The sequence below is a fragment of the Tetrahymena thermophila genome, assembly GCF_000189635.1.
Source record: "Tetrahymena thermophila SB210 genomic scaffold scf_8254667, whole genome shotgun sequence".
Taxonomy (NCBI): Eukaryota; Ciliophora; class Oligohymenophorea; order Hymenostomatida; family Tetrahymenidae; genus Tetrahymena; species Tetrahymena thermophila.
In genome coordinates, this window is record NW_002476434.1 from 1297036 (window position 1) to 1309976 (window position 12941).

At 23.1% G+C, this 12941-nt stretch overlaps 3 protein-coding genes across 3 annotated transcripts; 1 reads left to right on the plus strand and 2 right to left on the minus strand. All coding sequences in view use genetic code 6, as the record gives it.

Annotated features, from left to right (window-relative positions):
* Positions 1–86: 86 nt before the first annotated feature.
* On the minus strand, positions 87–6602 carry TTHERM_00035640 (NACHT domain protein; the record flags this gene model as incomplete). Its single annotated transcript, XM_971971.3, has 1 exon — positions 87–6602. One exon carries the CDS (start codon positions 6600–6602, stop codon positions 87–89), a length of 6516 nt encoding a protein of 2171 aa, XP_977064.1.
* A 1627-nt stretch (positions 6603–8229) lies between these two features.
* On the plus strand, positions 8230–9191 carry TTHERM_000035657 (transmembrane protein, putative; the record flags this gene model as incomplete). Its single annotated transcript, XM_012797138.1, has 3 exons — positions 8230–8621; positions 8683–8818; positions 8874–9191. 3 exons carry the CDS (start codon positions 8230–8232, stop codon positions 9189–9191), a joined length of 846 nt encoding a protein of 281 aa, XP_012652592.1.
* Positions 9192–12255: 3064 nt separating this feature from the next.
* TTHERM_000035658 (hypothetical protein) lies at positions 12256–12609 on the minus strand (the record flags this gene model as incomplete). The annotated part of the gene is made up of 1 exon (XM_012797139.1): positions 12256–12609. The coding sequence occupies one exon, from the start codon at positions 12607–12609 to the stop codon at positions 12256–12258; it is 354 nt and encodes a 117-aa protein (XP_012652593.1).
* Between the last annotated feature and the right edge of the window lie 332 nt (positions 12610–12941).

Below are 12941 nucleotides of genomic sequence, written 5' to 3' on the forward strand. Positions count from 1 at the left end.
TTTTTTGAATACTATTAGTATATTAGGAAAATAATTATTTTTTTATTTATTTATTACATTTATTTTTGATTAGTTTTATTACTATATCAGATCTAATATAAAATATTATCTCTTTCTATATATTTTTAAAAATCCCATACTTTGCACATGCTTGCTTTGAATCCTAATGCTAGAAATTTGTAGTCTTTAGTTATGTCCATACAGGTTATTTCTTTTTCATGCACTTTGCACTCTGATACTTATTTAAAATTTTGATATGGATCTAAAATTACTAGACCTTTATCTGCATCTACCAAGATTAAGTATTTGTCAGTGAAAGTAGCAATTTTTGATTTAAATTAAAATTCTAATTCAATCTTATCATAGTTTTAAAATAGATCCCATAAATATATACTTTTAGCACAAACTGCTATCAGATACTATCCATTTGGACTTATGGCTATTTAACCTAAATTATCTTCTGAGATAAGCACTCTCATTAAGAATTTTGTTTCGAAAGAATAAACACCTACAAGCCCACTAGATGTAGCTACTGCAAATAAATTATTTTGGCTTTATACAGCTATTGATTTCACTTATTTATAAAACTACTGCTGATAAATAGACTCGAAATCTTTAGTTATATCAAAAATGTTTAGCTGCCCATTTTAAGTACCTGTAATTAAGTAGTGGTCTTAATGACTAAATAAGGCAGTGATTATACTATCACCATCAAATTAAATTTCTTTTATTTTTTCAAAATTATTATTTAAATCTAAAATTATGCATTTTTATTTCCCATAAAGGGCAATGTATCTATTATTCTGAGAAAATTGCACTTCTGTCTCTCTAGAATCTAACTTTATTTCAATCAATAGCTTAAAATTCTTTTATAAATTCCAAATAGAATATTTATATTCTGAAGTGCAAGTTATCAAATATTTGCAGTCTTTGCTAAATGCTAAAGAAGTAAGGCGATCTGCTATTATTGGTAAGTTAGTGATGTGGAAGTCCAAATTAAAATTTAGAATTTTGATTTTGTTAATATTGACTTCACATAAATATTTGGTGTCTTAGCTATAATAATATTATTATACAATTGTTAGTCCATCTTCTAAATCTTTGTTATTTAAATTACTGTAATTTGAATCTGGATAAGTGATTATATGTTGTAGTTTATTATCTATCATTTCCCAAACACACATATAATAATCTTTTTCATACATTAATCTATTTAAACGAACATCAAATGTAAACAAGAACATCGAATTCTCCTAAATAGACTCAACCATTGACAAGTTATTTGAAAAGTCAAAAACGTTGATTTTGTATTTATCTTAGCTAAGAAAGCTTTCCTATTCCACTGTGAATAAGTATTTAAAGTCCTGACTAATTTTAAAGCAGCGGGTTTTTGCTGAAATTTACTTTTTGATAACATTTTTAAATCTGTCATTTAAATCCCAACACTTTATTTCTTACTCATGCAGGGTGACTAAATAGTTATTTTTGAGACATATATCCATTTGCAAAGCATTCAAATCAATAGCATAATATAATTTAAAGTTTGAGCGAATAGAATAAATATTAATTGCTGCCTGTTCACATATGATTAGTTATTATAAGTTGCTATTAAATTTTATGTCTATAATTTGATTACAAGGAATTGTGGCCTTGCATTAGAAATATTTTCCAACATCCCACACTTTACAGATATTTGTTTACTCTTTAGTTTGTAGTGAAGTAGCAAAGTACTTATCGTCCTAACTAAAAAGAGCTTGTTCTAAAATTTATTCTCTTACTTCAACCTCTTTGATGTATTTAAATCCATAGGTAATTTCATAAATTTAATAGTTATTATTTGAAAGAGTGACGAAATACTTTAACTAATTACTAAATATTGCTTTGAGAATATTAGAAGCTTTGTTCTGTACTAAGAGTGGGATGTTGCTTTTTAAATTATCAACAATAAATAAATCACCTTTTTTAATTATTATTTTGTTATCTTTGAAGAATTCTATTGATTTGATATAATCATATGATCCTACGCATTTAAAATCATTATGAATATCAAGGAAAATGTCTTAGTGCTTTTATCCCCATCTATTAAATATTTTTAATTGCAAAAATTTACTATCGTAGCTGAACTTTGGATACCATCTAAATAAATATGTTATTACAAATCTTTTGATCAAATTACATTTAATATCAAAGAGTGAAAGATATCTCTCATCATTTTTATAATTCTTTTAGTAGAGTATAAAGTATTTCTCATCAAAACTAAACTAAACAAACTTAGAGCGCAAGAATTCTTTTATTTGAATGAAATTTTGTCCATCAAGTAGGTAAGTGCTATTATCTTTTTATGTAATTGCAACAAAGTTACACTGAGAGCTAAAAACTGCAGATTCAAACTACTGAGGCCATTCCTAAACTTTATAGATTTAGAATTTTTGCCTGATATCCCAAATATTAATTTTATATCCTTTTGAATTGATTGTCAGCAAATAAGGATTTCCAAAACTTAAAATACTTATGTTGTCTATATAAATCTTATTTTAATTGCTTTTCTTTTACATGTCTTAAGTGCTGTAATCATCGTCTTATGCATTCAAAAGTATAAATTTTTTTTCTTTAATGCTCCAAATATCACCTTTTTTTGTAATGTAATACTTGTTACACTGAGTGAACCCTGATTATATTTTATATTTTTCTTTTTTTTAGTAATAATTACCCTCAAATGACTAAATTAGACTGAATTTTTTTGTATATTTCCATATTTGCAATTGTTATTAATTATAAAATGCAAAATAGCTACAATCAATAGAGAATTCAAAGTCATCAACTTCCATATGATTGAATTTGTAGTACTGTGAATCAACAATACTACCGATAGTTTTTCTTATCTTTGCATTTTTAGTGTCTATTAAGCTGTCAATTATCAAGGCATATTTTAAGTGGCAATTACTAAAATTAATTGTGCTTTTGTTAGATTAAAATAAATAAGCATAAGGAAATTTACAATCAGATAAATCTAAATTGTCGAAAGCAAAATTATTTTAAAATAAAGCAGAAAGCAAATTAGAAGAACCAATATTCAAGCTTGAGTAAAACCTAGTCATAAAAATATATTCTAAATAGAATACAATTGCTTGGCGCTGGTGTTTGTATGTGTATTTGTTAATATTTTCTGATATGATTGAGTTTAAAATATGACTTAGTTTGATTAATATTTCGGGCTCAGATTAATTCTAAATATTAATCATGATAAGTCTTTGATTGATATTAAACTGTTATAGATCTTCTTCGCTTAAAGAGCTTAATCTAATTCCTTTTTTTTCATAATTAATGAAATCATTAATCATCGCTCTAGCTACAAAATATTCATAAATTGACTTATGTTTAAACTCAAGCTGTTAATTAACATATTTCTAAGAGTTAGATGAGCCGATTCTGCTACTTTGATTAATCAGAATGTTAATTATCTAATTATTTATATAATTTTGTATTCTTTTGATTAATATTTATTGATCTTCTTCTTCTTTCAAACTATTTTTAAGGTCTTCAGAAATTATAACAGGTATGTCTTTCTAATTAACAACTAAAAATTAAGTAACTTGGCCTTTTTACAAGAACATTTTCATCGCTACACTTTAGAAGTAATCGAAATATTATTCCAAAATAAGATTTTATATAGAAATAAGTTCAGTTTTCTGATAAGTGTTTGTGTTCATCAATATTTCAACCATATTTTAGGCCTCTCTCTTAAAGTACTACTTAAAAAATAGCTAATATAGAGAAACTTAATCAAAATACTTTATTTGATTAATTTAATCTTAATCGATTTCATGTATAATCCTTGTAAGTAGGTAGAGATTTATTGGTAGTTTCACTATGTTATAGATGTTTCCTTAATCTAATATATTGAAAAGTGCTTCTTAGACATTAGCAAGATGATCCTCTAACTCTTTAGTGCCTTACTCTTTAACTTAATCTTTTTAAGACTTTTTCGTTTTATTGAAAAAATGCTTTGTAGTGTCTTTATCAGGAGTGGGCATAAGTGATTATCTGTATTTTTCAATGTAGTTTTAGCAATATATTTGAATGTCATCGTCATTAAAAGGCAATAAATCTAATATACAAAAAGAAGCTTCAGGGTTATTATTTTTTTCTTTGACTTGAACAAATTAAACTATGCTATGCTCATCTAACTTTTCTTTCCTTGAAGTTAGAATAACTTTTGTGTTGTTCCATTCACTTAAATTCAAATCCTTGTAGATATTGAAGTTGTCTCCAGTGTACTCATCATAGCCGTCTAAGAGAATAACTTTCTGCCTTTTGGAAGATTTTTTTATAGCAATTATGTCAAAATTACTGATAGAATACTCATCTGAAGAAAGAACTGCCTCTATTGTTGGATATTTTTAATTTAATTGATTGCATTTTATGAAAATAGGGAAATAAAGTTGAGATGAATCATGAGTTAAATCTATTTGTATTTTTTTTAGCAGCATCGATTTTCCGCTACCACCTTCTGCAAGAATTACCAAAACAACACAATCAGATTGTTTTAAAAAATTATCTCTAATCAATTTGATTGTTGTTGTGTTTTGTTAATCTTATATTTTATTTGTTTTAAAGAAATTTTTGATCTTGTCCACAGTTGTTATCTTCGTCTCATTACCAGGTGTCGAAATTTCTAATTACTCCTCATCTCCTTACTCCTTTGAAAATATGTTATTACCCTTTAAATATTTAAATCTCTGATTGATGTACATATCCTAGACATCATGCAAAAGGTCATCTTTGAGCTCTAATCCTTCGACCTTTCTCTCTGAAACAAACTTATCCCACAAATTAATTAACTTTTCCACACATTTTTATTCGAATTCCATAAAAGAAACATTGAATTTCTATTAAAGTTTTTCAATGTTTTTCTACTTTTCCAAGTAGTCAGACATAAAACAGCAAAAATTATTACCTGCAAACTCAAATATGGTCTGCAACTCTAATCTTCTTGTCGTGATAAAGATATAACAAATATGCTACCAGAGATTCTGGAGAAGGATATTTGAATAATCTTCTAAGTAAACTATCTCCATCATGTCATCTATCTTCTTAGCTGAAAATATCTTGAAGAACTTTACCATAATACTTGTTATTATGTAAACTATTCTAAGCTTGTAGACTTCGCTGTCAATAATAAACATTTTAATTTCATTGAATTCCGTATCAAACAAATCACAAATGTACTCAATAAATTTTATTACTAATTTATTCGACAAATTGAATTATTCGTTTTGACAGTTTTACTAAAACTAAACCAAAAAAAATTTTTGGTGGTTTTATAAGAAATTGAGTGTTAAGAGGTAATCTATCTTATTTAAAACATACATCAAAGACATTTCATTGTGATCTTTGATATATTTTAAATTCCATTCTTAGTTAACTATCAGTGAAATGTAGAATAAGATCTCGTGGGAATCAAAACCTTCATAGCACTGTCCAAAACATTTTGATAAGTGTTACCCATAAATGTTCTCACACTCTTGAGTATTCTTTGTTTTAGTGAAGTTTTAAATTTTAAATATTTCTATGTAGAGTAGAGCATTAAATATCCCTTGAGAAGAGAAAGCATCCATCTTTTTATAGACAAAGTTGATAATATTCACTAACTCTAAAGCAGCATCAGCTATATTTATTTTAAATCCGTAGTATCCTAGCTTTAAAAGGTTCGAAGTTAAGGTTATTGCTTCAGTCAAACCATCGTATTTCTCATAATATATTTCCAAATTCACCTCCTAAATCTTTATCATGAGAGAAATGTAGAATAAGATATCTTAAACTGGGTATTTTGCTGAAAGATCAAGACAAATTCTTTCAAATTTTCTCAGTTTTTCTATCTACTTATTGATATCTTTTTTATTTGAGTAAATTTCATAATCGGAAAGTCTTAGAAGACAATCGAGGTACTTCTCAAACAAATCTATAAAATAGAGCTTGTTTCCAACAAAATTTAAGCGATCTCCAGTCAACAACTTGATGTAGATGTCACAAAATAATATCTTTTCAATTTTTAACTGATACTTTCTGACATTGCTTTGCTGCAATTTTTTAACTTTTTATTCCTATTGTATTAACTCTCCTTACTTCTACTCTTTTTTAAGCTACTTCATTCTATATATCTCTGCTTAAAGCTGCTATGTCCCTTGCTGCAACTCCATTTACTAAAACTATAAGACCTCTTAATAGTCAGCAATTAAGTTATCGTTTTCATTTTATTCTACATAATCTAATTCATTTTTAGAAAGAGTTTATAGCTTTTCATTGATCTTTTATGTATTAATTTTTGTATTTCCGCTACCACCTCCTCTGAGAAAAATATTTTATTGAAACTGCTATATTCTAAACGCATAGTAATTTTCAAATAAATATTTTTTCAATAAGCTTTTACTGAATTGTCCTGATCTAAAAATCTTCGCTATATGATGTTTTTTTGTGAAATTAATTTCTGATTTTGTTGAAGTTTTTTAGTTTAAAAAGAGAATTGTAATATTGCCTGCATCATCTATTTTAAACTCTATAGACTTGCCTTTTGCTAGCTATATTTCAATCTTTTAATTCATAAATGTTCGCTATTAGCACCCCTTTAAGATTTTGTTTGAGAGCTTTAATGTTGATGCAAAATAGTACACTATTTTAAAAAACAAATATACAAAATTGAACTAATTTATGCAAACAATTTATTATTATATATGAATGTATGATTTATACTTTTTGATGATAGATCAATTAAATAAATAAAAAATTACTGTATCTATAGATTGCTTAAATTACTTTAGTAATAAACTTTCATACAAAACAATATGATCGTACTTCTATAATAGCACCACTTTATTTATTACAATATTTAAAAATTAGAATAAAATTTTAATGATTTAAAATATTAGAATTCTAATCGTAAATCTTAGAATAAAAAGATTGCTTATATTATATGATTACACTTATGTAGAGAAGTCTTTATTTACCTAATTTTTTTAAATTGCTAAAGGATAATTTAAATAAATATTTATACTTTCTTTCGAAACAGTAAAAGGTGTAAGGATAATAAATTATATTATATTTTATTGTTAAATTTCTAAAATCAAACACTCCTTTAAGTATTTTTCTAAATATTAAGAAATTACTTTTACATTTTCTTAACTTTATTCAGATTCTAACAAATTAAATAACTAAAATAGCTAAAATTTGATTGAAACTGATTTTAATTTCTTTAATTTTTTTTTTTCTACATGTTTTAATTACTGTATCTTTTTAATTTAAAAAATATAATATGACTAAAGTAAAAAATAATATAAATAATGGTCTTTGAAAATTTCTTTTAAAAGCGGATGAATAATTAATATATTTTTTAACAAAGAAACGAAGAATCATCATAATCCATGTATAAACAAAATAGTAAATCAAATGATGAATTATTTATTTAACATATTGGCTTATAATTTTAATTAATTTTCAATAATAAATTAATTTTTGTAATTTTAGTTGGAGAATAAGAGCTTTTTTATATATATAACCTTTACTTTATGTATAAATTATATTATTTTAGAATAAACTGCACGCAATTAAAAATAATTTTAATATATTTTAATTAAATCATTTACCGTAAATCCTCATAAATTTTCACCATATTTTCTAAATATTTATAAATAAATTAAATATCACTGATCACCATATAGTACTCTTGGAGTTTGGGGGGGAGGTTTGTGAGAATTAATGAGGATTTATGGTATATCTTTCATTTAAATAAATTTTTTTTATTTAAAAGTAAATATTTTGTAATAATCTCTAAATGTTTAAAATAAAAAAAACTTTTTTGTTGTTTGATTTTCAATATTAGTAGAAATAATTCAAAGCAAAATAATAAAATAAATATCTATTGATGACTTTGCAGACTTTGCAATTAACTAAATATTAACTTAATCAAAATATACAGATGAAGTATATCAATATTTAAAATATCTAAAAATACGAATATATTAAATGTAATAAGATATATTCATATTTGTTAATATTTTGTAAAACAATTTTTTTGATTTTGAAAAATTTAGATATTTTGCAATTAAAAATAAATTGATATAATAATAAATTTATTTATATATGAATGGAAAATCAAAGTGAAGAAATATATTATTAATTACTAAGATTAAATATTTATCATTTTTATTTGCTTATATTTATTTATTTTTTATTATGACGTATAATTGCTTGAAATATCAATTGATTCTCTTTGGGGGTTTATATTTTATTTAAAATAGTACTTTTATTTTATATTTATTTACAAAATTTTTAGCTTACAATTTTAATTAATATTAAAAATTGAGCATAGAAAGACATATATTTTTCAATTAATTTAATTAAAATAAAAGTGATGCAAACAACCAAATAATTCGCAATCTTAATTTTGTGGTTAGCTTTATCATTTAGAAATACTAACAAATTCATATCTAATTTTCATTCCTAAAATTTATTTGCCATATATCAAAATTTAAGATAAAAAAATAATATATTTAAAGTAGAAATAAGTTTTTTAAATTAAATGAGTTAGTTAGTATTCTATTTTGTTTCAATTTAATCTTTAAAAAGTAGAATTTTTATCTATACGAACAGATAACTTCTCATACTTCTTTTTTATTTTAATGATAGATTGATAAATTGGAAAGACTAAAAGAAAATCTGTATTTTGATAAGTTTTACACATATTTATAACAAATTAAAATGGATATAAAAGTTATTTAGAAGAGCTTTGTTAAAAGTAAAATTGCCTTAGAAGAGTATATAAGTATATATTAAAACAAATAAATACATTATAATGTAAAAATATTTTTTATTTTAAGGTTTTTCAGAAAGCTAAAGCGAAAATAGCCAAAAACAACAATGAAAAAACAATATTAACTGAGGAAGCGGTGATATTGTTTTACATGCAACTAAGAATTGAAGTACCATATGTAGCAAGATTAGCTGTATTTTGGGGATTACTAGTATTAGCGGGAGTGGCATATTTACTAAGAGGAATTTAAGTTATTGCAGTTTTAATACAGGTGTATTAGGTATTCCAGTCCATAGCTTAGCAGGCTTAGAAATTAGTCATAAAATCTTAGTAAAGTTATGCACCAGCAGCATCAATAGCTGAATAAGGAAGTGTTAAATTTTGAACACAACCCATCAAAGCAGTGTTTAATCCAGTAGTATCAACTGTAGTAGTAGTATCTGCAGAAGCTAAAGCTACAAAAGAGATGAAAAGTAAGGCAGCGATCTTCATTTTTGACTAAATATTGTAAATTTATTGAATTGCTTTTTTTAATAATTAATTAATTAATTAATCTCTATAGACTACTTTTACAAATATTTAAACCAGAGATTACAAAATTTATAATTTTGTAATTCTTTTTTATGGTGAATGAATGGATTATTATTAACTTCTTAACTAGATAATTTCATAAAAAGTGCTTAGTGATGTATTACTCCAAATTAAGACACAACAAAACAAAAAATTAAGTATTAATCGCATGTCACTCCTTACGTATTACTTTTTTGAGAAAAGTTATTAAAAATCATACAATTTTATAACAAAAGTTGAATATTTAATATTAATTTTTCTGCAAATCAAAATCTTCATTTACGAAAGACTTTCCATATGTTTCTTCTAAAAATTAATGGTTAGTTTCATAGTAAAAGCTGATCAAATAAATAATTGCTTTCATACTTTATTATAATTTTTTAAATCAAATCTTTGAAACCATTTTTTTTTTAATTTTCAAAAAATGGCTTCTTGATGAAATAAAATCAATTAAAACAAATAAACGACAAATGGATTTATAGATTTAATTTAAGCTTTGCGTGATAATCAAGAAACATATTTTTTATTGATTTTGATGTGGAAAAATATGTAAATATTTACATAATTATATATGTTACATATAATTTACCTTTGTTTATTTGTGATATATATTTCCAACAAAGTTTAGTAAGCTAAAACATATAAAGAGATTTATATTATTAATATAGCTATCTGTCTTTTTGTTTTAATTTGCGACTAAGACATCACTCCAAATCTTATCAAAATTTTGTGGTAAAATTTTTAGTGAATCTGACAACTATGTAAAATTAATTAGATTAAATAAATATTAGAGATAGGCTAAATTAGTTTTTAAGTATATGAAAATCCGTCTTAGAGCTGTATTCACATAAATATTCTTAAACATGTTGGAAAATTATTTAAAAAAATTTGTTTAATTATGTATATAATTGCTTTTAAATACATAAAAAGCTAATTTATAGAGTTGATCTTATCAGAACAAGAACAACTATTATAATAAATAATAAAATTATAATTTTATAATTACGTTACCTATTTATAATAACTTTTCGACTATATTTTCTTTTAGCTCAACTTATTCCCACTCAAATTAATTTGCAATATTAATTGCATCAATTTTAGATTAAATTAAATCAATAATCAATATTAATTTTATGTCACTTCATACGCAATATTTTTATAATACACAATGTTAAAAATAGCATTTATTTGAAATTAATATTCAATATTCTTAAATATAGAGGTACTTTTATATATTTGATTCTTCAATATTTACAAGTTGCTAGTCAAAGTAAGTAAATAATGTCTTGTTTTTATGATCTTCCAATACCAATAAATATAGAAAAAGAATTTAAGATGGAAAAAAGCTATATATTTATTTAGCTTACAGATATTAAAATTTAAAAGTCTTTATTTAGTATTGATTATAGTATTCTTTTACTTCTGATAATATTCAAAAGCTTTGAAATGTATCATATGAAGCAAAGAATCATTCATTTTATGGTATAAAATTACTAAATAAAGAGCTATTAAATTTATCAAATCTACTTGTTGAAAGAATAAAATTATAATTTCTCAAAGTCATACATACAATTTAGAATTAATCTAATTTTAAATTAGTTTTAAAATAAAAAATAAATTGATTGTTAATTTTTTACATATTAAATGTAATTATCATATTTAAATGTTAATAAAAAAATTAATTTTACCAAATATATAAATAGCTCTACAACAGAGCATAATTCTAACACTGCTTATAATCTAATCAATATAAAATAAATTTTATGGTAACTAAAATAAAAATAATTAATTTATCATAATAAATATAGGATAAATGGATTGTATTTGTAAAAAATAGATTCTTATTAATAATAGTTGTCCCTTTTATTATCAATAAAATCCTACTATAGTGTTACTTTATTATAAAAAGAGAAAAAAATATTTTTCAAAATCCTTTGTTAATCAGGATAGACAATAATTTAATTTATTGTATCTTTATTTAATTGATTTAATTATTTTGTACTTTGTCTTAACCATAACCAAAATGAATGAATTACTTATTTCTTTAAATAAATGAAAAAAGTATTTCATTTTTTTTTTAATTTATTTTATCATCTAATCTTTTCCAGGACTTAGAACTTTAGGAATTAAAAGTGTTCGATGGAATGGATGTCAGGGGGTATCTGTTGTTGCAAGATAGTTTTCTTTATTTTTCCAGCTCTTTATTCATAAAAATATGTTATGTAAGAAAAAATAATTATACTATAGAAACAATTATTTTATTAGTAAAAAAATAATAAATTTAAATAAAATTTTATAGGTTATCTTATACTAAATTTTAATTATAAAAAGAATGATAAAGATAGGTAGGACCGAATTAATAAAATGAGGAATTAACTTTTACATAAATTACATTTTTAATAAAGGTAGAATTAAACAAAAATAATATATTCCATTTACTATAATAAGCAAAGAAATAAATTTAAGCTAATGTGAGGGTTCAAATAATACAAAGTGGAATTATTTTAAATTTTAGAAATAGATATTATGTTTTATAAAAATGAAATAAATATGATTTATTAAACATTCTGATAATATACTTTGCACATTTTTGTAAATTTTGTTAAATATTTTATAAATAAAATACAAATAATTTAAATAATTTGAACATTCATTTGCTTTTAGTCTTGCTTTTTTTACCAAATAAAATTTAAATAAATTTTAAAACCATTTCTTTTTAAAGATTTTATTAGTAGAATAAATTAACTTAATAAATGATAAAATAAATAAGCTAAAAAAGTTTTAAAAAAACCAAGAAACTAACTAACATGATAATATTTTAAATCTAAACATTATGCAAACATAAACGAAGTAGAATACAAATATCAAAATTATAATTCTCAAAATATGATAGATAATATTAATAAAATTGCTGATGATATTAATATATTTGATGAGTTAGTCCATGTACAACTTAAATACTAATTGTAGTATAAAATAAATTATCTATTTTATGTTTTTGGATTACATTTATTTTAAAGTTAGGTTTAGAAATCTGCAGAAGTATCTGAGGCAGCCTGATTTATACATAATTTTAATGCCTAGCATTCACTGTAATAAGAATCAGTTTATTTTTAATTTGATGGGCAATACAATTATTGCAGTTCTGTATCACAAGGTTATTTAGTTTTGTCCTCAGCATAGACAGTGCTTAAAATAAAAATAATTATGAAAACGAAGCTAATATTTTTCATAATGACTGTCAGTTTTTATCCTTATTAATTAGTTTTAATTTATTTTTTAATATTATTTATTATTAATGCTCCTCAAACCAATTTACTATTAATAATCAAACAAACAAGCAAGCATTTATTATTTAATACAATTATAGAGCATATTTCATTTGTAAAATTAAAAATTCATATTATTTTGAGAAATTAAATTAATTGTGCTTCAATAAAACTAAAATAGATTTGCAGATTTTTTGAAGGTAGTTGGTATAATTTGTTTGATTTTGATTTACATATTTTATTTTTGCAGAATTGTATTATAATAAATAAGATAAATTAAAAATAGAATAATTTTA